This window comes from Acartia tonsa, chromosome 7 (genome assembly GCF_053477335.1).
Source record: "Acartia tonsa isolate MP-2025a chromosome 7, ASM5347733v1, whole genome shotgun sequence".
Taxonomy (NCBI): Eukaryota; Metazoa; Arthropoda; class Copepoda; order Calanoida; family Acartiidae; genus Acartia; species Acartia tonsa.
Genome location: NC_137266.1, coordinates 21,491,739 through 21,518,702, shown reverse-complemented (window position 1 = coordinate 21,518,702; position 26,964 = coordinate 21,491,739). Strand labels below are relative to the sequence as shown.

The window sequence follows — 26,964 nt, the reverse complement described above, 5'->3', positions numbered from 1 at the left end:
ACTGTAGAGTGGGTGCTTTTTAAATTAAATGCAAAGTTTTCTTGAAACAAGGATGACAACATCCATAAGCAGCGAAGCTTATAAATTTGTGGATGAATCTGAATCAACAGTTAAAGAGCATATATTTAGTATCATAACAGAAAATAACAAAACATTTGTATCAAAAAATATGTATTGCTCTTTTATAGCATAGTTATTAGATAAGCGGATCAAGTAATTTATATACTAAATTGTCATCATTATATAAATTAGCTGTCTAGCTGCAAAGAAAATCACGTTTTCCCCATACCGTTATTTACAGACAGATGTACTGACATTTCGAATTATAGATTCAGTTTGCTACAAAAAAAATAAAATATTTTTCCTGTTACTTATTTTTTTATAGGTCGAAGTAGAGCTCCTCAGTTCTTTACATTTCTGGAAGATGCACCTTGTTCTAGTAGTACAACATGTCCTAGTAATACTTGTTCTAGTACAGGATTCTTTACACAACCCAGGTATAGTTCTTCTAAAAGTATATTACAGTTCTTGTTCTAGGTTCTAGTAGAAAACCTTGTACCAATTATACTTGTTCTAGTAGTACAACATGTCCTAGTAATATACATATGTTCTAGTACAGGATTCTTTACACAACCAAGGTATGCTTTTTCTAGAAATATACTATAGTTCTTCTAGGTTCTAGTAGAAAAACTTGTACCAATAATACTTGTTCTCATAAGGAAAAAGGATAAGAGCATGAATACTCACCCCCTTTTCATGGTAAAATACTACTTCCCCATACCTAAATTTTTAAAGAAAATCTAGCAGACGAAAAACTAAAACATCAACTGGCTTTTTGTATATCAATCATAAAAAAAATTTATGGAAAATATTTAAAATATAATTTGATTTAGAATCTTAAAATAACAAAAAGCCAGTTGATGTTTTGGTGCGGCAGAAAAGTATGTTTCACCTAGTTTAAAAATAGGAGGATCTACCTTTTATGATCGAAAATTTAATTTTTTTCAAATTAGCCTAAATGTATTATTTAAATCTAATTAACATGATAAAACTTTAAAATGTTTACTAATAAAAAATTAATAGTTTAGCTCTCAGCCACCAGGTTCGCTAGTTGTCTACTTCAAAGACATACATAAAAACTAAGGCTAAATATTAAATAAAACTGAATAATCTAAATAAGTGAATAATCTGTAATGCTATCTTTGTTCTTTTTAAGACAATACTCGTTTTTACAATATTTTTAACATTTTCAAGTGATCTTATTTACCCCTCAGGGTTTGGCCCTTTAGTGACAAAAATCCAAAACAAGAAAAATACAGACAAAAATAAAAATAGATGAACGCTTTGATATTCTAGTTCTATATCCAAAGCTAGATGGCACTGAAAAATTGATTATTATGATTTACAGTCAAATGTTTATATTAATTTGTAAAAACGTTTATTTATTAAGAAATAAAAGTTAAATAGACTGCAATATAAATCTTATAAACTAATAATCTGTGTAATGATTAAAGTCAGTAGCAAATTCATGAGAAATTAATAATGATAATTTTATATCCTTTCAATAAGATTCATCAGAATAGATAATTATTGAAAATATTTCTATAAAAATCAGATGTATGCTTCAAACAGTAATTATAATTGTCTTGAAATTACATTTAATTTTAAAATATTCTCATTTTGAAAAGTGGTGGAATAACAATAAAAATTCAGCGCGGCAATTGCTCAATATAGGCCTCTAGGCCCACTGCCTATTCTAGTCCTTCAAATACCTCAATTCCTCTCTTTTATTATTTTCTCTATGCTTGTTCTAGAAGTAAAACATGTCCTAGTAATACATGTTCTAGTACAAGATTCTTTACACAACCAAGGTACGGTTTTTCTGGATGTACAGACTGTATTGATAGTTATTGTTCAAGTAGTACAACAATTTCCTGCAATACTTGAGGCCCACTGCCTATTCTAGTCCTTCAAATACCTCAATTCCTCTCTTTTATTATTTTCTCTATGCTTGTTCTAGAAGTAAAACATGTCCTAGTAATACATGTTCTAGTACAAGATTCTTTACACAACTAAGGTATAGTTTTTCTAGAAGTACAGCTTGTATTAATAGTTTTTGTTCTAGAGTAGTACGACTTATTCTAATAATACTTGTTCTAGTAGTATAAGTTGTACTAACAATACTTCTTCTAGAAGTACAAATTTCACAAAAATGCTTCTATTACATCTAAAACAAATGGTACTTTTTCTATAATTATTAATGATGTCTTAGTAAAAATTCTTGTACTTTTTTTGTATTTGTGTAATTTTTTTTATATTTAGGTGCCGCCATATTGGATTTCAGTCACCATTCTACACATTGCCAAACCAGCGAAAGCCCACAGCAGCTGTTGGCTACACAAATCAGCTCTTACAGTCTGGATCACCTGATCTACAAAAGTCGTCTTCGTTAACTAATGGAGTAAGCTTACAATATAAACTAAAACAACGGATATACGTGAAAATTTATCGTCAATTTAGCTTGCATGTATTTATTGGTCATTCGGTTCATTCAGTAAGAGGAAGAGAGGAAGGTATAAAGTGCGTGGATGGTGGGTATCGTTATTTTAGTCAGCTGCAAGTATTACTATATTAGAGTACATGATAATCTCGTACAACATCCAAGTCCCAATTCAAAACTGCTTAAATCAATATTTTTATAATGACTTTCCGGTAATGATTTAATAACTGCAATGTTTTCAAAATTGTACCTTATTGTTAAAAGAATCAATAAAGATTAATTAACAATGAAAAACTCCCTTAGTTGAATGCGTAGGGGGAAAAATCTGATGAGTAAGAGTATAAAGAAGAGGGAACTTTAATGACATGGTCAATTTAATTTGCATTGTCATCAGAGGTATTAATTATCAAGATGCACTTGTCACCAGGGAGGGAGGGAACATTGGGCTGTTTATTACACTAGTCCCAAAAGATTTATAATAATGTTTTCTTATTCGTTTAAAATTTTGGAGACTTTTCTTTAATTTTTTATTGGTTGGTTTATTAAGTTATTTGTCCAAATGTTTCAACCACTAATGTAATCTGAAGAAGGGTTAGTTTTGTTAAAATTATTGGGGATGTACATCAATCTATTGACCAATGTATTATCCCTTTAGGTCCCTGACTCGTCACGAACTTTTCTAGGAAGCAAAGCTTTCATATCAATAGGATCTTCTGTCCTTCCTTAAATGTAAAGATTTATTTCTATAAGAGTTTTAAGAGTTTTACTTATTTCCTTATATGAAAGTAATAGGATGTCGGTGCCTGTACCGAAGGATTTTGATAGCCACTGAATCGATATAATTCTGCTGTACAATGTAGTTTCTCATGGGTCCTGAGAAGGTTTAACTGTTTTGGGGTAGAGTACCACCACCCTCCTAAGAAAAATCACCCCTGAATCAATAACCCTCCCACAAAAATTATTTTACTTAACCTTTTCAAAACTAAAGTAGAAAATGGGGTTGGTTGGCCAACCTAACTTCCAACCCTACCATAAGTGCTTCTAGAGACCTCTAAGGGCGTAATCGTCAGTTAATTAAAGTATAATAATTATTGGGAATTTTATACATCTTCGCAATTATAAAATATATATTCAGTAGAATAGATGTATGCAAACAATGCTTAATAGGCATTTAATTATCCATTTGAATGGTGATATAATTATCTGTTTATGATAAGATGACAAAATATGTGAAATGATGCATATAACATATTTTACATGGGGAATAGGTCAGGATGAGACAATGGCCAGTAAATTGATTTACATTCCAAATAATGCTACACAAAATTAGCCCTTCTGTAGATTACATTTAGTGGTTGAAAAGTTTAAGAACTCAACTTAATAAACAAACCAATAAAATTAAATGAAAGTCCCCAAAGTTGTTAAACAAACGAATAAGAAAATTATAAAACTTTTGGGACTAATGTAATAAAACACCCCAATGTCCCATCCCTGCCTGGAATATGTTCTTATATGAAATTCTAGCGGCTGCGCCCCCTCAAGCCTCTTAAGATAGAAGAGGGAAAAGTTGACCTCATCCCATTTTAGATTTGAGTTTCAAAAGAGTAAAAAAAATATTTTTTTAGGGGGGAGTGGGGTGAAGACACCCTCCCCAAAAATAGTTTAAAAACTTTCCAGGACCTATAAGAAGCTTCACTGTAAAGGAGAACAATATCGGTTTAGCAGTTACAGCGAGATACTTCGGGACAAACAAAACGATTACTACTTTATATAATAGGATATATGAGATAAATACCCTCTCCCATATAGACTAAAACTTTTGCTATACAATCAATCCCGCCGTTTACAAGATCTTAGCGGACATACATACATACAGACACATAAACTGGCATCTTTTACTTTTTTTTTCTTGGGGCCATTTCTCTTGAAAGGGTGGTGTTATCCTCCCAAAAATGCGGTATAATCCTTTTCAGGACCTGAAAGCTATTCTGTAAAGGAGAACAATATCGGTTCAGCGGTTAGCGAGATCTTTCGTTACAGAGAGAAAGACAGAGATCCTGTTACTTTGACAAATGATAATTTTTGAATTAGTTATAAAAAGTCTGCGATTAATTACAATCTAGTTTACATAGAAAAAAATATATTTAGTTATATTATATAGTTCTAATTTTTACCGCTAGATAAAGTAAAAAAAGAAAATATAAATATATTTTTATAAAAAAAAATCATTTAACAGATGTTTTTTTTCACATCAACACTTTTCATTATATTTAAAACATTTTTACACTGTAAGTTAAATATTAATTCACATTAATAGTAAAGAATCAACTTAATACTTAATTGAGAACTTAATGATTATAATTAACCTTCTTTATCTTTATCATTGCTTGATTTGATGGTTGCCAGATCTCCTTAATCGCTAGTTTTTATATGGATAGATATAATCCATTTAAGCTTGAAGAGTAGCTTTAATTTCCAAACCCTTCTCACATACCATGCTAAAATGTTTCTCCTAGCTGGCTAATATAACGACATCCCTTTCCTGACCTTACTAACTAATATCTGAGGACTATAATAGTAACTTTAATGACGGATACCCCCCCCCCCCCTAGATAATCTTGATATTGCTAATTGAAACATCATATGTTATGGTAAATTCAAACTCCGTAATAATATATTGTTTTCACCCAGGGATCTAAAGGGATAAGATAATAACCGATAAATTGATGTACATCCCCTATGATGCTACACAAAATTACCCCTTCTGTAGATTACAACTAGTTGTTGAAACGTGTGGTCAGTTAACTAATGATACAACCAATCAAAATTCACCAAAGTAACCAAAATTGTTAAGCCAACTACAAGGAAACTTTATTAAAGAACTTTGGGGACTAGTGAAATAAGCAGCCAAATGTCCCCTCACTAACAGATAAATTTATGTGGAATTTTTTGTAACTTTTTTACTAGCTTTTTGTGATAGGTATATTCGTATTATTAACTTTCATCTATTTATTATTCTATGGTTTTAGGATAGACAAGTAGAAGTTGGAGGAAGTGGTAGTCTATCCATTCTACCATCTTCTATGGTCACTGTTCCACAAGAAACTAACAATGCAAAGGAAAATGATATTTGTTTATAGTAAAATTTACAATAATATAGTTTATACAGTGATACACAGAGATTAATTAATAGATAAAGAAAATATATTAAATGTTAATATTTAGACTCTTTAAATTGTCTATTAAATGGTTTTAGGATAGTTTGTCATTGCCTGGTATTATAAACAGCTTTCCGTGGATATTAAAATAAAAGATATATGATTATTTTATTGTAATATTTTAATACATGATATTTCAGTATGGCTGAGAACCGGTTCTAATCCAGCGGATATGAATCTGTTTCAAGGCCATACTGTAATATTATTTACTTTAATAGTAATCGAACAATTTGTAGAAATTATCAATCAAGGGCCTTCATGGATAAGGCAATGAACGATAAAAATAGAACCCAGATTGTGATAAACATCATTACCCCTGCTGTAGAAGAAAATAATAGGAGAACCTGATTAAATAATTTGGGGACCGTATAAATAAAAATTCAATGTCCCACCTCTCTCTATTATTAAAACTAAAGTTAGGATAACTAACGGAATTTAAAGGGTAAAAGACCTTCATGTATACTAGCTTGTAGATTAGCTTTTACACATTTATTTTAAAACTATTTAAAAGACAATTATAAGAAATCCAAATAAGTTTTATTTCAAAGTATATGAATAGACTAATGAATGCTTTAATTGCTAAATAATTAGAAAAGTGCTATGAGAATGCCAATTTAAATGGAAATATTAATTTGATATTAATTTATTTTTCATCAAAATTTTTAGTATCTTATTTACTTTGTATGTATTTTAATTGTATATTTGTGTTTACAAAGAATAATAATATGAAATGATTTAAAGAATTTTACTTTTTAAATAAATGTGATGTTTTTATTTTGTTAATTACTATTCTGATATTTTATTTCAACGAAATAAATAATAATTTAATTTTTATTATTTTTTTATTTTTAATCCTTAATTGAACGTAGCAGGATGTCTGGTATGTCTGTCTGTGCTGAAAGATCTCGCTGGATCGATATGTGCCAAACTTTCACCCTCCCAGCTTTAATGAGCACTTAGAGGCCTCTAGGAATGCAGCTACTAGTAATTCCATAAACAAGAGTTCTGCACGATTTTTACACCGCCATTAAATAAACTTTTGGGATGAAAATTTTATATCCACAAGAAAATGATATCAATGAGAAGTTGGATGTTAGAAGGTTGCGTGATTTTACTGCAATAGATTTTTATATATAATATAAGATTCATATAATTTTATGTTCTCATTGGGCAGCCTTCTTATAGATTCTTATTTGATTGGTTAGCTGATTAACCAAAAAAAGAACATGTATCTTGGTGATTATAAAGAGGTAATAGAAGTTTTGTCAAAGTGTTATCAAGATTTAGTCTTATATTTCCAATAATCTAGAGTAGGAAAAATTTAAGACGGAATAGTTATTTGTTGCATCGTATTATTGACAGCTTTCCATTGGTATTACTTTATATAGGATTATAAGATTATAACCAGTTTTTCATTCCAGAGAGGCCGAAAAACACAAACAAATCTTTTTAACATTCGTGGAAAATTGATTGTAATGCGATGCTTTACATGATTTTTCATTATGGCTGAGAACTTGTTCTAATCAAGTGGATATTAATCGGTTCCAAAGCTTTACTGGAAAAGTGTTTCTCATCCAAAATAGTATATTTATTGTTGAAGAAAAGTGTAGAATAACATGATAAACAAGTCGGAAGTGGGGTGAGTAAAATGTCAGCTTTTTGCTACATACATTTTTCTCTAAAGACAGGAACAGTTTTTCTATCAAAAAAGTCTGACAAACCATTGGATTTATTATTACTTGGATCTTACACTATTTTACTAGGTACTCCAATAAAGGGAAACTTGTAGCAGGCTAATGTAACGATTCACCACATCCACCCCCTTTACCCCATCTCCTCCCCTCCTACTGGATGAATTAACTAACCAATATATGAAGTCCTAAATTGAAAACAATTTTCCCCCTGTCATAATATCAACGTATATTCTATATCAATAGGCAATTAACTTCTATTTATGCCCAGAGGTTAGGTCATGTTGGAGATGTTTTTTAGAATTGCTAATTGTTTCGCCAAAAGTAGAGAGAAGGAGGTCAGAAAATAGCATAAAACCAAACCTTGACATTTATATAGCTTCCATTAAAAATGCAATTAATTCGGACCAGATCTTCAGCTTCAGACAAAATAACCTACAGCTTTACAAAATTGGACTAGCGGTTTTGCCTCTAGCATCTAGGACAGTGAGAGGCCAGAAAAATAGATTTAAACCATCCCATGACTGTAAATAAAAAATGAAAAAAAAAGTCAAAAATCATCACTGAACCTATGTCAACCTTACCTCAAATAGAGAACCCAATAGGCTTGGTAGTTATTGAGATCTTAATCTTCAGATAAAAAAAAAACTTTATAAAATTGGATATTGAAAGTAGGTTTATCTAGCAAGCAAGATTAGTATACCTATGTTGTATGGTAGCATCTAAAGTATTCTAATAAATTAAATTAAATTAAATAAATTAAATTAATTAAATATGATAGTTTTTTTCTCAAATCCATTTTCATATTGCAAGTCTTTACAACAGGTACAAATGTTTTATTTTTAGAATAAGTTCAGGGATTGTTAACCGTATTTTTATGATTAAAGCTAAAGATTTATAAAGGCAACTTTGTAGTAAAATAAAAGAGAAAAATTTTAATTTAAACACATAATAAAGTATCTTAATCTTAATTCTTGTCTTGAAACATTTCATAAATATTAAGTATTTTAGTAAAATGATTTGATTAAATAGAAAGAGAGAGAAAATGTTAATAAAAAATTTAAGTCGAGATAGATTTTATTTTGAATAAAAACTAACTTTTAAATTCAATTTTCTTGAATAATTTTTGATATGTGTACAAAAAAAAAAAGGTTATGCTAAGAAATATTTAAATTGAAATGCGGTTGGCGAAACCTGTAAAATACCATTATGTAAGTATATGTCTGGACATAAACAATAAACATACATAAACATAAACTTTTTATCCTTTCATGGATATAAAATATTTACAAATACGTCAGAGTTTTCCTTACTTCAAGCTCAAGTACGTTTTTCTTTTTTTTTATAGCGATGCTACTCAAATATTTATTCTATTAGCGGTTATGCCCCCAGAAGCCTCTAGAAGCTCTAGAGGTGGGTAAACAGAATTCGACCACTCCCCAATTTTCATTTTTGTTTGCTTTTTTTAATTAGGGGAGAATGGATTTTTTTGGAGGGGGGAACTATAAGAAGCTAAATGGTAAAGGAGAACCATGTCGGTCCAGTGGTTATGAATACCCTTCGATACAGACACAGAGAAGACAGAAGGACATCTTGTTATTTTTATTAGTTTAAAAGTTTAAGTAAAAGGTTTTAATTTTGTGACAAAATTAAAACCTTTTACTTTTACTTTAAAATCAGTCAATAAATAAGGAAATTATGCCCCAAAACATGAATATCCCTGTAATAAGCATTCCCCTCTGGTATACTGGATTTACTTGATTTACCTCACTCAACTTTCTGGCGTGTTATACAGTGAAAAAACTACCCCCCCCTTAGTTTTGATTTTCTTTAAAATTAAGGGGGGGGTTAAAAACTACCCCCCCCCCCCCTTATTTTTGATTTTTGTCAAAACTAAGCGGGGGGTTAAAAAACTACCCCCCCCTTTATTTTTTATTTTTGTCAAAACTAAGCGGGGGGGGGGGTTTCGGTGCTCCGGTCTTCACATGTAAGCAAGCACCGAAAATTCACGTAGAAATGCCCATTTTAAATTTGGGAGACACAGTGTAAAGTATAAAAACAGATTTACTACAAATTTGTTATTTCATTCTCATATACAGAAAATAACATTAAAATACTGAAAAAATATATAATAATTGAAAATATTTAGTTTTACGCTTGTAACAAAATTTATTTTAAACAGTCAAAACTGACATGTTTTCTTTTCTGGGAAGCTTTTATCCTATTACATAAAGTATCAAGGTTTTTTATAGCTTCATATAGGTCCTGTGATGGTTTTAGGCTATATCATTTTTAGATTGAAATCATGTGATATTTTCTATATTGCCCCTACTTTATAATTTAAGGGAATTCCTCCTCAAAAAAGGTAGTGTAATTAATTTTTTTTATGAAAAACTAAACAATAAATTGAGCTTAAAAGACAAATGCATGTGGAACCATTATTAAGGTTTTATGAAACTTATGGGAATAAAACCTGAGGCCTATTTGCCTTCTATAAAACTCTGTATTTGTAACAATGTAAAACCAATTCTAGTACAAGTCCATCTCAATTCTAAAATCTAAATTCCCTCTATTTCTCCTCAATACATACATAAGATTTGAATTAGGATTGTGCTGGAAACCATGGTTGTCAACAACGACGTCCAAGTTTATTTTATTTTTTAGGGGCGGATAAAATAAGGACATTGAGGGGGGAGGGGGATTTGATGTACTTCATAAATTATGTTTATGGTCCCCCCGTTGGACGTCCCTGGATGTCAATGAGATATTAAGTCACTGTTTGTTGTTGCTATTTTGAATATAAAAAAAATGTTTGCCTTAAGACCCTTTATTTAATAAATTGACAAAAAATTGGTATAAGTTAGTTTTTCTCTGCCTAGCCCACGCGGGGCTACAAAGTTAGCAATATAGATTAAACTGCTGATAATTATAAACAAACAAGTGATAAAGTACACCAACCCCATAATATTTATTTTTTTATTTAAGAAGAAAGGTTTCTGTTCTCATCAAGACGTGCAATTTCAAGAAAACTCAATAAAATTAGGTATAAATCGAATTTTAACAAGACCTAAATATATCAGAGGTGAGTAGGATACAAGGGGAACGGAGTATATTAGAGCCAGGAGTTTAGTTTTCGATTGATCCCTAGTGAAAACAAGAATTGAAATCCCTTAAATAAATTGGAAATGTTAAGTCTTAACAATTTCAAGTTTTCAAATTCACTAAAACATCTTTTTTTATTCTTGCATTTTTATTTCAATAAATAAATAAATAGTTTTATATCACAAAAATTTAATTATAATGCCCAAAATTGTGTTTTCAAGTTCTATGAAAGAAAAAAAAATATTTTTAGTTATTCTACCTTTTTAAAATTAGTATATCAAAAAGCCAAGAAACTTACAAATTCCAAAAAAGAACTTTTCTAAGCTATGAATGATAATTCTAATTTTGGTATTAATAACTGTATAGCTGTGCTGGTCAGGTACTTGCTAGTGTTAGCTTTTCTTCACGGTCTTCTTATGTCAGGTTTAGAAATCAGGGTGCTGTCTAATTCATGAATTTTTTACTTAAAGGTTGAAAAAAAAAGTTTTCGAAAAGGTTGTAATGACTTACAATTTATATCAGTTATCTAAAGAGATAAGACAATGCACCCCAAATTACGATAAACAAAATTAAATATATTGGTTGAAAAATTATGACACTAAAGGGTTTTGCGTCCCAATTAAGTACCCAAAGTATTTAAGTTTACCAATGAAGGCTCTTGTTTATAAAATTTTGGGTACCAGTGTTATTTAGAGTCCGATATCACCCCCCCTTCTTGAATAAAAGAACATAAGTCTATCTAAAAGTAAAAAAAAAATTGCTATGGTAATAAAAAGACGAGCAATTAAAATCAAAGTGTGTTCAAAAGGCTTTGAAATTATATGAATTTCATCAACCTTTAAGTATAAAATTCCTTGTTTAATAATGGTGAGGGTAAGAGGGCTTGCTGCAGGCCTATATATCAAAATATATTTATTAGTATTCCATGAAAAAAAAGGCGTAAGAGGAAATCATAGGTAAGACTCTTCTTAAAATGCCACGAAGATTTCTTTCAATAATTGAAACATATCGGTTGTTACATCTAAAGAAAACTTATAGGTTTTCCTCAGAGTACCCTTCGAGCACTGGAACTTAAACAAATTGAAAATTAGAAGGGTTCAGAAATCGACAACAAATCGTAATAAAGGATTTACAAATTTGCAAGGAATACTGATAAAGAAAGGATAAATTGCCTGGGTGGGGAGGGTAAGAGTGAGTTGTTCACAGCTTGGCTCTCCAATGATGACCTCCTTCTGGTCCACGGTGTTGGTGGCGTCCTGGAACTTGGCCACGTTGAAGCACTTGGTCTCGATCTTGTCCTGAAGTTATAAAGTTATTTAATTTAAAAACAAACTAAAGTCCTTGAACAGGGACGTCCAAGCTTTTTATTTTGAGGGGGTAGTAATGAGGGGTTTCAAAGATTTGGAATGGTGGTGGGGGGGGGGGTTAAAATAATGTGTTAAATTTTAAATGGGAGTAAAATGAAGGGGTGCAAAGTTTGGGGGGGTGAACACCCCTTTACCCTATCCTTGGACGTCTATGCCCTTGTATAAGTTAGGGACATGGTAGTTTGCTTTCGGCGCGGCGGCAGTCATAGTCTATTTGAATGTTTGTCTGTCCTGAATATAGCATTGACATTATATTGATATGTAATTTCAAGGGTTTATGTCGACTATGTCTTTAATAAAAAAATATGTCGTGGATGACATAATATAAGAATACTATATTTGAAATGAGTTTTGAGTTGCGCCTGTTTTAGCCAATGCATTCTTATTAGGTATAATTGAATGATACATACCTCGCACTTGACCTCTGTGATCTCGATGGTCTTGGTGACGCAGACCTTGCTGGGGGTGGGGTAGGCAAGCTTGCACATCTCAGCCTTGGGCTCAGTTACAAGGGGGACCTGAGATAATAAAATAAATATATCAATATTATATAAGAATTATATTGATAAATATATTTTTGGCACCAGTTTAATTAAAATATAATTTCTAGCAGCAAGTAGATAATTTCATTATTGAATTGAGCCATTAATTGGTCTGTTAATTTGTTAGTAATGCTATTTACCTTGAAAGCCTGGGTCTGGTATTCCTCTCTGCAGTATTGGTGCTCGCCATGGCCATAACCTTCAAATATATCAATATTGCAAGTATACGAAAAACAAACTTTTAAAATCAAAATAGTGATTTCATATAATATAACATGTTAATGTGAATTATATAGAATGGAATAAAATTGGTCATGACTGACATATAATTGAAAAGATGCTATGTTGATAAAATAACAGCAAATAGTTTTATATGGATGAAAAATTTCGATTCGTGCCTAATTTTATTTGTGTCTAGATATTTGCCTGGGGTTTGTGCTTAGCGGGGAATACAATAAGGCTTTCCAATTTCATTTGATAAAATAAATGAGGCAAAAACTAAACAAAGATGCTTATTTTGTAGATGAAGGTGCAAAAAGGCCCTGCCTATGGTTTCAAGTAAAGTAAGATGACACACCGACAAGGTAAGTTATACATTTAGTAGTTGATCAATGCATGGTATGAGAGAATTTAAGAAGCTCGTCCTAAAATACTACTCAGGGTGTTAATTGTAGTGTAACGTGCTCAATCGACTAGGGTATTAAATAAGGTAACATCCAACAGACAGCCAACTCTTTGATTGCACGACCTTGTTTGGAGGTTCTAGCTGTGCATCGTAAGGAGTTGTGCCTGTTTTGAGCCAAGGCATTCTTCCTTCTCTAAGTATTAATACCGCGCATTTGACATAACAGCACTAGGAACCAGTTTTAACGTCTTAAGTTTTGTCGCGGTGTTATCCATATTATTTGAATCATATTTAATATTTTTCATACCTGGAGTTCCATAACCAGAAGGAGCGCAGGTGGTAACCTTCATGGTCTCAGATTTCTCAGCATAAGTAACCTAATAACAAGAACCATTATATCAAATGTTGGGAAGATAAAAAAGTCTTTTTAGGTTCTTCAATTTTGGTAGTGTACAATCAGCTGATAATTTGTATTGAACTTGTTAACGATTTTACAATCAGCTGATAAGCTGTTATCCATCCTACCTAGGTGGTGGTACAATCAGCTGATAAGCTGTTAACCATCCTACCTGGGTGGTGGTACAATCAGCTGATAAGCTGTTATCCATATAACCTTGGGGGTTGTACAATCAGCTGATATTGTTATCAATCCTACCTGGGTGGTTGTACAATCAGTTTCAACATCTTCTCTAGCATACTCATAGGTACAGATCTCGCGGTCAACAAACTCGCTAGTCTCCTCGCACACGGTCAACACCTCGTCGAAGCAGTAGTCGTTGTCGATGACCTCCTTGACCGCCAGGGTCACGGGGGTGATCTGCTCAGCGAAAGCAGGAACACAAACCTATACAAAATATTTGTTACAGTTAAAATGCTGTAAAAAAATGGTAATTCGAAACATATTTATTTGTTATTTGCAATGACTTTGCTTTCATTATTTAAGAGTAATTTTAAAGTTTTTTTTTAATATAAGGCAAATCATACAAAATATCGGACAAGCAAGAATGAGCCAAGTCTTAGCATGTACAGCAGTTATTGAATGCTTTATTGGTAATATCAAGTTATGAAGATGCTACTCTACAAAAAAGCATACCAAAAAAGATGAAAATTAACATGTTGACGTACAGACATTATGGTAAAGATTATTGAGCTGCTACGCTTTTAAATCGTACCTAACTATTACAGGAATCACCATGCCAAATTTGAAATTACTAGGACAAGTCTAATTTTGACGAAAAGAGCTAACCGTTCCACACGGACGGACGGAACGACCGACCCTATTTATAGAACAGCTTTGTCTTTTAAAAATCTGACCTCAGCATATACAGAGGTGTTTGTATCTCTGCAGTAGTATTCAGGGGCATATCCATAACCTAAATATAATAATGGATATAATATACGTGGATATATTCACAGTTTATATCTCTGCAGTAGTATTCAGGGGTATATCCATAACCTACATATAATAATGGATATAATATACGTGGATATATTCACAGTTTGTATCTCTGCAGTAGTATTCAGGGGTATATCCATAACCTACATATAATAATGGATATAATATACGTGGATATATTCACAGTTTGTATCTCTGCAGTAGTATTCAGGGGTATATCCATAACCTAAATATAATAATGGATACGATATGCTTATTCTAAAGTAACAGGATGTTTGTCTGTTTGTGTATCTGTGTGTACCGAAGGATCTCGCTAACCGCTGAACCGATCCAGTTCTCCTTAACAGGGTAGCTTCTCAAAGGTCCCGGGAAGGTTTATAACTATTTTTGGGGGGTTGGGACACCCCCAACCCCCCCAAAAATAAAAAATACTCCCCCCCAAAAAAAAAAAATTTAGTTTTTTAACTAAAATTAACTAAAAAAAAAATAAATTCCACCCCCCAAAATATTTTTTTTACTTTTTCTTTTTAAATCTAAGATAAGAATTTGGGTTATCAAATTCGACTCTCCCCTCCTCAAGTGACCCTAGAGGCCTCTAGGGGCGTAGCCGCTAGTACGTGGATATATTGACAGAGGAAAATATTATGTCAATTTAAGTTGCTAATATGGACCTAATTAATGGGCAGGAGGGACTTCCATGGGGGGGAGGAAAGTATCGTTATTTTAGCCAGCTGTGATTATAACGTTATTAGATTACATGAAAATATCCATAGTAACATCCAAGTAAGTTTAAGTCGATTAATTTGATGACATTTTAAAACAAAAAGGACAACATACATTACAGCCCCACCCGTTTGAGGTGATTAATGGGTAACAATTTAATTTTTGAGAAAAACGTTTTTTGGTTAAAAATATTTACCTGGAGCTGGGTGGGCGGGTTCAGCGGCCACCAGACCCACCAGGCTTATCAGGACTACCAACATCTACAACATTAATAATTAATTATCATAAATATATAATTATTATATTATTAATTAATATGAAAGAGGTAGAATGTCTGACTGTCTCTTTGCACCAAAAGATCTCACAAACTGCTGGGTAAATGCTAAGTCAAATATTTTTCCATGAAACAAATCAACCAAGAAAAGATCTTTTTTTATATAAAATAAAATAATTTAACCCCATTTCTATGAAGCTATCTATAATACAAAGTAGCTTGATGTCTGTCCGTCTGTCCCTTAAGATCTCTGTAACCACTGAATCGATCGGATTCTACTCTTCAGGGTATACATATACTTATTGGTCCTGTTGTGGTTTTAGGCTTTTTCTTGGGGGGTGGGACACCCAAAACTCTCCCAAAAATGAAAATTCCCCCCCCCCCAAAAAAAAAGATAAAAAAAATGTTTTCTGGGGAACATTAAACTATGGGCGAATGGGGCGATGACCCCCCCCAAAAATTTTTTCATTTTACTCCCCCCATTTAAATTTACCCCTACCCTGGGGGTGCCGTAGGCACCCCCAACCATTTAGGAGGGGGTATTTACCCCCCCAAACAATTTTGGGGGGGGTAAATACCCCCCCCAAAATAAAAAAATTTCTAATAAAAAAAAATTTTGCGCGCTTCGCGCGCATTTTTAATAATATATATTTAATAAAATTTGAATTACACCCCCCAAAAATTTTACCCCGGGGGTAAATTTTGGGGGGGGGTAAACTAAATTTACCCCTGCCAACAGGTTTCAGGGGGGGTAATTACCCCCTCCAAGCAAATTTTACCCCCGGGGTAAAAATTTTGGGGGGGGTAAAAAGAATTTGCGGCGCGCTTCGCGCGCCATTTTACCCCCCCCAAAATAAAAAGCTTGGACGCTCCTGTAAAGTATTACTTGTTTTATTTAATGTTTGGACTATAATCAAATTCGTTAAAATTTAAGTATTTATAAGAAAGAAATTTTAGTCTTTTGATAAAGTTGAGATAACTTCATATTTTGAAGAAAAACATTGCAATTTGCGTAAATATCTTTACTATAAAATTACACTAAAACTCTCTAGGGATAGCATTATTCATAAAATTGATGTATTCATTTAAATTCAAATTTATACATCAATTAGAATTAAATTGTTTAAGTTTTTTATGAAATAGTAATTTTATAAGAGAAGGAAAAACTATAAATATAATCTTAACCAAAAACTTAATCAATTTAATAGGAAAAAGTTAATAGTTTTTTAACATAATTCAAAGAAAAAGAAAATTTGTAAAATCACAATCCTAAATAAATCACAAAAATACCCACCATTTTTAATCTGAGGTATATGCTATCTCTTTCACTGTCTAGCTATGACTGCTAGTTACACAGCACAAACAAATCATAATATATAAATTTACAAAGCTAAAATGTGTGCTCCGCTAACCAAGGGGGGAATGAGGCCTGAAAAAAAGAGGGATGGGGGTAAAATACGCATAGCGTACTCTAATTTAACTTACTGAAAATAAAATAAATTTTGGCGCTGCGTCAAAACTTTTTGTGTAATCCATACATAACATACTTTCAGTTGATGGTAGTTTTTTTTCAGGGGAGGGGGGGGGGGGGGGGGGTAAAACACGCCCAAAATTTGATAGTTTTTCTTTAATTCTAAAATATGTATGACTACTTGGACATTATTTGGGTAGGTATAGCTAGCCGCTAAAACTTTTATCAGCATTTTTTAAATTAAAATAAGGATGACAACATCCATAAGTAGCGAAGCTCAAAAATTTGGTGTAAACATCTGGTAAAAATGATCTATAGAGTATGTCATAAAAAAAACTTAAATAAAATAAATAAAGAAACCCTTTAAAAATGTATTTTAAAGCATTAAGTTAATAAGAAAAACCTGAAAATTTCAGCCGTCTACCTTGAATAAGGTTAGAAAAATCATGAAAAATGAATCGATCTAGCACCCCAATTAATGTACAAATCCTAATAAAACTTAGTTAAAATGTGTAGAATGTGAATTTATCCCTGTAAATTTCAGTCGTCTGTCATGAAAAGAAGTTGAGAAAAATACGAAAAGATGGACAAAATAATGTATAGAATAGATGAGCGTATGGCATAGGAATATTTACTAAAAATTGGAGCTGTCTATCTTTAATAGGAGCTGAGCCACTTTGTCTCTGACAGACGGACGGACAGACTTTTCAAATTATAGAGTAGCTTCGCTACTAAAAATATCTTTGATGTACTAGTACAGAACTAATTATACTTACTATTCTAATAACCAGGGACGTCCAAAAAAAGCTTGGACGTATTTGCTAATAACTGGAAACTTTGTTTTATTACATTTCTTTATTCTATTCTTAAAATATTTATGTAAAAGATTGACCTAAAATGTCTTAATTAAAATGTAAAATTGATGTATAATGGAGATTTTGGTAATTATGTTTTGTTTGGCCATTGATCTATTGAGACCAAACTTTGTTGGGTTTTTAAACAAATTTTCACGAGGATGACAAACTCCATAAGTAGCGAATCACACAGTAGTCCTAAATAAGGAAGGGAGGAAAAGTAAGAGATGGAAGCAGGTGCGTGCACAGCAATTTATCAGAGGGAGTAATAAAAGGAAAAGTATGCGTTCTCACTAACAAATTTCTGGGGGTTGTTGACACCCATCTTTTTCTCCCTACAGTACGACACTTAATTGAAGGATACAATTAATTATATCCCCCATGGCTTTATGGACTGACAAAGTAAATTAAAGAGTAGCTTTCGTTATAAAAAATAACACATATTATTTAATATATTTAGACTAATAAAATCAATGAAGGAAAAAAAGTTTCAGCCGTACTGTATGTATTGTATCGTATTATAGCCAGTTTTCTACGAATAATAAAATAAAAATCATGATATTAAAGCCCGTTTTATTAGTCCGGACCTTCGGCTCCTTGGGGCCAACAAAACTGGTTTTAATTTTATAATTTTTCATTTCATTATCCGCGAAGAGCTGTCCATAATATATAATATAACTGTCAAAGATTTTGAGTTCAATAATATTTTAAAATCGTCTGCGGCTGGCAGGACCTTCATATGGGGCGTTATTCAAATATTTTCCAAGGTGGTTTGTTATGTACATATTTTTTAGGGGGATGACAATTAAACGGTCTACACTCAATCACACACACACACACACACACACATGCACATAAAGACACACACACACAGAGACTCAATCGGTATCCCCATAAATCCTAATCTTAATCACCCTTGGAATATCTCAAGTTAACAAGAACATTTATTCATAAGTTGCATAGCCCAAAATAGAACCTTTTCCATTTTTTCTAGAATTTATATTTTTTACATCTATTTCAAAGAATGAAGTTCCAAGTAAAATAAATTTACTTGAAAAATACAAAATTCCCAAGATTGTCAAAATAAGAATTTGAGTCATTAATAAAAATCAGAATTTTGTAGAACAAAAGTTGCAAATATTTTATAAAATCTAAATATGACGCATTTTTTTATTCTGTTCAACCACCCTTTAATTGATATGTATGTGTGTAATAATACTCAGAAAACAACATCAAATAAAGGAAGGGGGAGGCTAAGATATTTGGGGAGGTTAGTATCGTCCATTATGCTTACATGAGGATAGTGGAAGATGGCGATCATAACTATTCTCAGATATCTTCAAACTAGTTTACCCCCTCTCTTCCCCCTCTCTTTTTTTCCTTCCCCTTTCAAACCTATAAAGATGAAGGAAGATCTCGATCATAACTATTTTCGGATAGATTCACCCCCTCTCTTTCTCCATTCCCTTTGAACTGGATGGATCTGGATTGCCTATTCCAAAACTTGTTAGCGATAAGGTGTTTATACAAGTGTGCCAATGTTTTTTTTTATAAAATTGTTAAAAAATGACATCTGTTTGGTTTTCCTTTGCAATTAAGCTTTTTTTAAGGTACAGGGAAGGTTTTTAACTATTTTGGGAGAGCGTATCTCCACCCTCCCAATTTAAAATCACACCCCCAAATTTTTTTTCTGAATATTTCTTATTAAAACTCAAATTAAAAAGTAGAAGGGCGGTTGACTTATCCCCCTCCCACCTTAAGAACACCTAGAGGCTTCTTGGGGGCGTCCGTTGCCCCTAGTCTTTCTTAAAATAAAAGCAATGTCTTGCATTTTTTTTCAATTAGGTGTTTGATCACGAATTTCATATGGTAAAAATATTTTTCTTATTTAATTGTTATCCTAATAAGATAAAAGTTATGCTTGAAAATTGTTTTAATAGCTATTATTATATGTTGCATTTTTAGATAAACGTCAGAATTTGCGTCAGAATTTGCGTCATTTGCGTCATTTCTATTTCAGATTTTTATTACCCGTCATCGATGACGGGTAAATAAAATCTGAAATATAAATGACGCAAGTGAGTACAAAATATATACGCATATTTTGGTCAATTTTGGTGTTTTTTAAAAATGCTAAATATAATGATAACTATTAAAACAATTTTTAAGTATAACTTTTATCTTATTAGGATAACCATTAAAAAAGAAATATATTTTTACTATATGCAATTCGTGTTCAAACACCTAATTGAAAAAAATAATGCAAGATATAGCTTTTATTTTAAGATAGACGAGGGGCAACGCCCCCTAGAAGCCTTTAGGTATTATTAAAGTGGGAGGGGGATAAGTCAACCGCCTTTCTACTTTTTAATTTGAGTTTTAATAAAAAATATTATAAAAAAATTTTAGGTAGGGGATTTGAAATTGGCGCATTTGTATAAACACCAGTTAATGCACAAAAATAAGGGGGGGGAACAAAACAAGTTTTAAAAAATCCGAGATTTCGAACTACTGTCATCCCCGTCATCCCTATAAATTCTGGTGTTCATACAAATGCGCCAATTTTTGTTTTATAAAATTTTTTTGAAAATAACATCTGTTTGGTTTTCCTTTGCAATTAAGCTTTTTTTTTAGGTACAGGGAAGGTTTTTAACTATTTTGGGAGAGCGTATCTCCACCCTCCCAATTTAAAATCCCCCACAAAATTTTTTTTCTGAATATTTCTTATTAAAACTTAAATTAAAAAGTAGAAGGGCGGTTGACTTATCCCCCTCCCACCTTAAGAACACTTAGAGGCTTCTTGGGGGCGTTCGTTGCCCCTAGTCTTTCTTAAAATAAGAGCTATGTCTTGCATTTTTTTTCAATTAGGTGTTTGATCACGAATTTCATATGGTAAAAATATTTTTCTTATTTAATTGTTATCCTAAAAAGATAAAAGTTATGCTTGAAAATTGTTTTAATAGCTATTATTATATGTTGCATTTTTATATAAACGTGAGAGTTGTGATCACAATTGGCGTAACATTTGTACTCTTTGGCGTCAATGCGTATTTTCAGATATCCATTACTCGCTATCTTACATGAGACGCGACGCAAAGTGGGGGGTTTTCCCATCCGTCCGTCCTAACCACGCCCAAGACGTTTTGTCCGTACGTACGCAACATCACTTTTTTAAGACCATGCGAAAATCGTTGGACGTAACACTAAAAGCCTTGAAAATTGCTTTAGACTAAATTTATATTAAATTCTTTAAATCTAAAACTTAAAAGCTTGTGTCAAATGTTAAAACAAATTGACACGTAAATTTCATTTTAAATTTATTTACTTTTTAAAAACAACAATTTCAAAAATATTTCATAAGTTAAATTTACATAAAAATACATAAAATAGGTTAAGTTAAATAAAATAAAAAAATAAGTTTTCAATTTGGTTTGCCTTGAATCCGCGGCTATACCTTTAAGTATTGAAAAAAAACTCTTATTAGCCCATAAAAAAGGCGCAACTGACTGCAATGCACAGTAAGGACTTCCTGACAAATGTCGTGCTATCAAATGGTTTTTCATTTATTAAAAATATTATTAATTTTGATGTCTATTTGTAGACATATTAAAAATGTACTTTCATATTAGGCACCTCCAATGACAACCACATAGCCTCAAGGTGCTTTTCTAGGCCGATCTAGATTCATGTTTTGATTTGAATGTTCCCTTTATCATGAATATAATACACAGATGGTTTCCAGACATAGGACAACACTGTAAGTACTTTACTTTGGTGGTTAGCGTAAGTTTCTAATGCATTTTTTCGTTGTTTTTTAGAAGATAGCTTTAAAATATTTTTTTGTAAATTTTGCATTTTAGGAACATTTTAATTTTAGATTCCGTTTTCACAGAAAAGAATGGAATATTTGACTTTAAATTACACTGGTACCCAAAGTTTTTTTTGACAAATTCTCTCATTCGTTTGCTTTGAAACTTTGGGTACAATTGCTTGATTTGTTCAGGCTAGCAGTTTTATACTTAAAAAATCATTTCAATTTAAATACAGAAGGGGTATTATGTTTTTAAAAGCGAAGCTTTTCTATAATTATTAAAAGCGAAGCTTTCCCATAATTAGGGTCGGTCCGTCCGTAACGGATAGCTAATTTCGTTAATTTAGGCATGTTAGAATTGTGCTATCGATTTCAAACTTTGCATTGTGATTCCTGTAGTAGCAAAACGTAGCAACCAGAATGTCCGTATGTCCATTTGAAACATATTGATTTTTAACTTTTTTAACAACAAATTTGTATGTTATAAAATCGTCCGATTGTTTTGATTTTTGGAATACTGATTCCTAGGACAACAAAGTACAATGTTATAAGCAAAGCATCTCTATAATCAAGTCCTAAAAACGTAAGCATGCTTAAGCATTATCCTGTATTTCTGCAGTTTTTCAACAAATTTAATAATAATTTTGATTCGACATTTACACTTTATGTTCGGATTTTTCAGTTCTGACACACTACAAGTATAAATGTTCGTTTGTCCTACCGTTTCAGAGCTTCGCTTTTATGGATGTTGGTCATCCTTGTTTATTTATAATTGTTAATTTAAATATAAATGTATGGAAACGGGAAGTAATGTGTGAAATAAAAAAAAACTGTTGTAAATTTGTTGACTGATAAAACTACAGCATTTAGGTATCCTCTGTTTTGTTTTGGGCAGGTTTCTGACTATTTTCGGGTAAAATATAAAAGAAAATGATATAAGGTAGTGCAAAGTTCGTTTATTCTGCAATAAATGAGAATAAATTGTTATAAGAAAAGAATAGCGTTGTCTCAAGCTTAGAAAAGAAGTTGTATCAACTTTTTTGCTTTTTATTTAAGATAGCTAGCCGGTTCTTTCAATAAGTAGTAGATGTAAAATTTTTCATAGAATTCAGATATGCAATCGGTTTTTTTGTAGACCTCTTATTTTTTAAGTAATTTAAGTTTTTTTTAAAAATAATTAAGTCGGTTTTAAGGTTCTAAAACGCAACAAAATAAAAGAAAAAAATGGCCAGTATGAACAAAAATAGTAAGATCTTTAATTTGACACCTTACTTTTAAAATTCTGTTGAGTAATTATTGAAAAAATCTATTTTTTTAACCTCAGTTTAATAAAAACTTTAGACCTAAATATTTTCTCAAACAGACATAAAAAACATGGGTTCATATATACCTTTAGAATCAGAAAAATATTACGAATCTATTCTAAGCAAAATTGAAAAAGTTTTATAAATCATAATTTTCGGCTTTAAAGGGTTAGTTTGAACCAAACCTGAACAAAACCTAAACAAAAGACAATGCAATGTAGCAGATATTTTTTAAACACAAGAAACAATAATGTATTTCTAACTGCATTGTTTTGAAGTTTATAAACAGACTGATGCATATTTGTTCATAATTTTTCATCCTTTACATGTTCTTTAATATCACTATATTTATTGTAGTATCTATTGTATATATTGTATGAACGTTCTCCTTTTTTTCTGGCAATTCTATAGGTTAATTTTATAGATTAAGCTTCCCGATTCGTTAATTTTTGCAATTTGTGATTGGCTAGTTTAGTAGTTACAATTCTTAAAATAAACTTTTTATTTTTTCTATTTTTTATTACAATTTTTTTAAACTTTTTCAATTTTGCTTAGAATGGATTCATATTATTTTTCTCATTCTAATGGTATAAATGAACCCATATTTTTTATGTCTGTATGAGAAAATATTTAGGTTTAATGTTTTGATTAAACCGAGGTTAAAAAAAGAGATTTTTTCAACAATTACTCAACAGAATTTTAAAAGTAAGGTGTCAAATTAAAGATCTTACTATTTTTGTTCATACTGGCTATTTTCTTCTTTTATTTTGTTGCGTTTTAGTACCTTAAAACCGACTTAATTATTTTTTTTAAAAACTTAAATTACTTTAAAAATAAGAGGTCTACAAAAAAAACGATTGCATATCTGAATTCTATGAAAAATTTTACATCTACTACTTACTGAAAGAATCGGCTAGCTATCTTAAATAAAAAGCAAAAAAGTTGATACAACTTCTTAAAAAAAAAAAAACTTTCATTATATTCCATGTGGAAAAATTTCCTTGAGGTAGAGTAAAAATATTGCAAAAAGTAATAAATATTGCTAGTATGAAATCTTGTACTTGCGAAGTTGCGTTTATAGTATTGACACATTTTTTGCAGAATTTAAAAAAAAACAAGAATTTTATATGATGACGTAATAAAAGAAAAATTTCATCATACTTAGCTGTCTTTGTTAAGTAAAGCAAAAAAAAACTTGACAACCACATTCTTAAGAAATAAAAGGGGTGTAAATGTGCCTAAGGGAAAAAGAATTATCAGAAGGGAGAAAAAAGGGAATGGATGGGGCGCTTAGCAAAATATATTGACTCTTCTTTCTAAATCTAGGCGCCATTAGTAAGAAAAAACGTAAATGCGCCAAGTCTAAGCGCCATGCCACTCTAGGCCTAATCCATCCCCCTAACCCAATTCCCTCGCCCCCACTGTTCTCCTTGACAAATCCCCCCGGCTTGACTCTATAAAAACTATTTGGTTGTGGAAAGCAAGTATCAGTTTTAATCTGTAGTTCATTCAAAACATAATGAAGGTATTCAAACATTGCCTTTTATTTTATTTTAAAACTCTAAAGAAAAAAGCTTCTCTGAAAATTTAAACAACTTGCTTAATTTAATATTATTTCAAATACATTTTAAAAGTTCATTTAAAACTTAGGACATCTAAAAATTTGAATTATAAAAAAACAAGTATAAATAGATCCAATTGTATTTATTAAAACGAAGCTTTCAAAAATCAATACTTTAATTTTGATATTTTTCAGGCTTTTGCAGTGCTCGCTTTGATTCCTTTGGTGGCTTGCGGCCCCGCCCACGTTTTCCATGCCCCCAGCTACGGCTCCCCCGTCTATCATGCCGCTCCCGCCTACCACGCCGCTCCCGCTTACCACGCCGCCCCCGCTTATCACGCCGCTCCCGCCTACCACCACGCACCTGCCTACGGCTACGAACACCCTAAGCACAACTGCACAGTCCAGGATGTCGTTGAGACCGCCGAAGTGTGCACCCCTGCTTTCGAGACCGTCTGCAGCCCCGTTGAGCTGATCCGCAAGGCTATCGTTGACAAGGAGCAGTGCTACCCCGTCACCAGAACCGTCTGCACCGAGTCCATCGAGGAGATTGACAACGAGATCTGTACCTACACCTACCAGCCCAAGTCTGAGGCCACCACCGCCAAGACCGTTGAGGTTTCATTCAAGAAGGAGTGCGTCACCCAGATGGTTACTGTGTGCCAGCCTGCTGCCCACCACGGCTACGGATATGGCGGCTACGGCCACAACTACTGCAAGGAGGTCGCCCAGGAGACTTGCTACAACGTTCCCGTTGTCACCGTTGTTGAGCCCGCCGTCGAGGTCACCTACCCCGAGCCCATCAAGACCTGTGTCAACAAGCCCATCTCCCTGCCCAGAATCTCCTGCGAGGACCTGACCGAGGAGAAGTGCATCACCGTTCCCGAGGTTGAGGATGTCACCGAGACCTTCGAGAAGTGCATCACCCAGCTGGCCGCCCCCGCCTGCCAGGCCATCGAACTGACCCTCCCCAAGCAGGTCTGCGTTGAGATTGTCTATGGATTCGCCGAGGACACCCACAAGCACGAGGAGCCCACCTACGCCCCTGCCCCCGCCCCAGTAACTTATGCCCCCGCTCCCGCCCCTGCCACCTATGCCCCCGCTACTTATGCCCCTGCCCCTGCCACTGAGGCCCCTGCCGCCGCCGAGGAGAAAGCCGCCGAGCCTGTCACTGCCGCTGCTGAAGAGTAAGCTTCCTGCCAACTAGAATCTGACTCAAGCCCTGAACTTTGCATCAATATTCTCAAAATAACTTTCAGTCAACCTAATTTTCCTGAACCCAAAATGTTCTCGACTATTGGTTGACTTGAAAGGCAGAATATTTATATTAAAAGAGAGAGTGCTGTTGGAAAATGAAGCTCTGCTGTCTACATGCAACAAAATCAAAAGCCTTTAGATAATTTAATGCTAATATTTATTTATTATTCTATTTATTTGAAATATAAAAACTAAAATATTATTAATTGTATTTTTTAGTACCTTAGCGTTTTTTTCTATAATTGGCTAGGTTAGGAAATATTTATGAAAGTAGCACTAATTTTGTTAGCCTGGGCCTTCGGGTCTAACAAAACTGGTTTTAATCTTATATTTTTTATTTAAATAGGAAAGTTCTGTTATACGATGCGATAAATGACTATTTTCAAAAGTAAAAATAAAAGGTTTAGAGTAAAATGTTGAAATAAAAATAAGACAGACAAATGTAATCGAGAAATAAACATCATTTAATGTAATGTCTTTGATTTATAAACAATTTGCCCTCTACAAATGTCTTTTCAATCGGGGATCTAAAGGGATATGACAATGGCGGATAAATTAATGTACATCCCTAATGATTATAAACAAAATTAACCCTTCTGTAGATTACAAATTGGGGTTGAACGTTGTAACTTGATAAACCATCCAATCAAAATTTAATAAAAGTCCCCAAAGTTGTTAAGTCAACGAATAAGAAAACGTTATTATAAAACTTTGAGGAATAGTGTAATAAACAGCAAAATGTCCACTCTCTCCCTGTTTTTTCATCAATGTAGCTTCTCTATAGTTAACTCCGTCTCAACAAAAGTCTGTACATACATCTTTCCTCCACTATGAAAATAAATACACTTTCTATGTATATTCATTTTTACGTTACGTTACGTTTTTATGTATACCTTGCATAAAATTAGGAAAGTAGTCCTTTCGATTTTAAAATGCTCATGAGGATTTCTATAACAATCATGTATTATTCACTCTAATAGTTATTAATTGCATCGTATTATAGACAGCTTTAAAGTCAATAAAACTGATAAAACTCTATATTGAGAATTTTATTTTAATATTTGTGGAAAATTGTCTGTAATACGATGATAAACAATAGTTTTCAGTATGGCTGAGAACCTGTTCTAATCCAGCGGATATTAATTGATTTCAAAGCAATCCTATAAAACAATTTACCTACAAATTAATAAAGAATATTGTGTTCCTTTGCTCAAAGAAAATAACTTCGCATTTTTATGGATTTATATGGATATTGCCATCCTTGTAAA

General features: G+C 32.4%; 3 protein-coding genes across 4 annotated transcripts in view; 2 read left to right on the top strand and 1 right to left on the bottom strand.

Moving 5' to 3' along the window:
* LOC145324200 (uncharacterized) overlaps window positions 1-6,550 on the top strand; it is a 47,219-nt gene extending 40,669 nt beyond the window's left edge. The window contains exons 18-20 of the mRNA XM_080166821.1: window positions 386-497; window positions 2,323-2,461; window positions 5,530-6,550. Coding sequence (XP_080022947.1) covers window positions 386-497; window positions 2,323-2,461; window positions 5,530-5,640 — 362 coding nt within the window. The 3' untranslated portion in view covers window positions 5,641-6,550. The remainder of the gene's footprint in view (window positions 1-385; window positions 498-2,322; window positions 2,462-5,529) is intronic.
* Window positions 6,551-10,822: 4,272 nt separating this feature from the next.
* Window positions 10,823-16,818, bottom strand: LOC145325052 (uncharacterized). 2 transcript variants are annotated; one of them, XM_080167867.1, is made up of 10 exons: window positions 16,733-16,818; window positions 15,361-15,424; window positions 14,360-14,418; window positions 13,701-13,889; window positions 13,353-13,422; window positions 12,561-12,619; window positions 12,289-12,396; window positions 11,684-11,809; window positions 11,367-11,405; window positions 10,823-10,957 (listed from the first exon to the last, which is right to left on the bottom strand). In XM_080167867.1, exons 1-9 carry the CDS (start codon window positions 16,733-16,735, stop codon window positions 11,370-11,372), a joined length of 714 nt encoding a protein of 237 aa, XP_080023993.1. In that variant the 5' UTR covers window positions 16,736-16,818; the 3' UTR covers window positions 10,823-10,957; window positions 11,367-11,369. The 2 variants fall into 2 exon arrangements, with proteins under 2 accessions (XP_080023993.1, XP_080023994.1); XM_080167868.1 differs by having other exon boundaries at window positions 10,827-10,953.
* Window positions 16,819-24,287: 7,469 nt separating this feature from the next.
* Window positions 24,288-25,898, top strand: LOC145325051 (uncharacterized). Its single transcript, XM_080167866.1, has 2 exons — window positions 24,288-24,403; window positions 24,635-25,898. The coding sequence occupies exons 1-2, from the start codon at window positions 24,398-24,400 to the stop codon at window positions 25,628-25,630; spliced, it is 1,002 nt and encodes a 333-aa protein (XP_080023992.1). The 5' UTR covers window positions 24,288-24,397; the 3' UTR covers window positions 25,631-25,898.
* The last annotated feature ends 1,066 nt before the right edge of the window (window positions 25,899-26,964 follow it).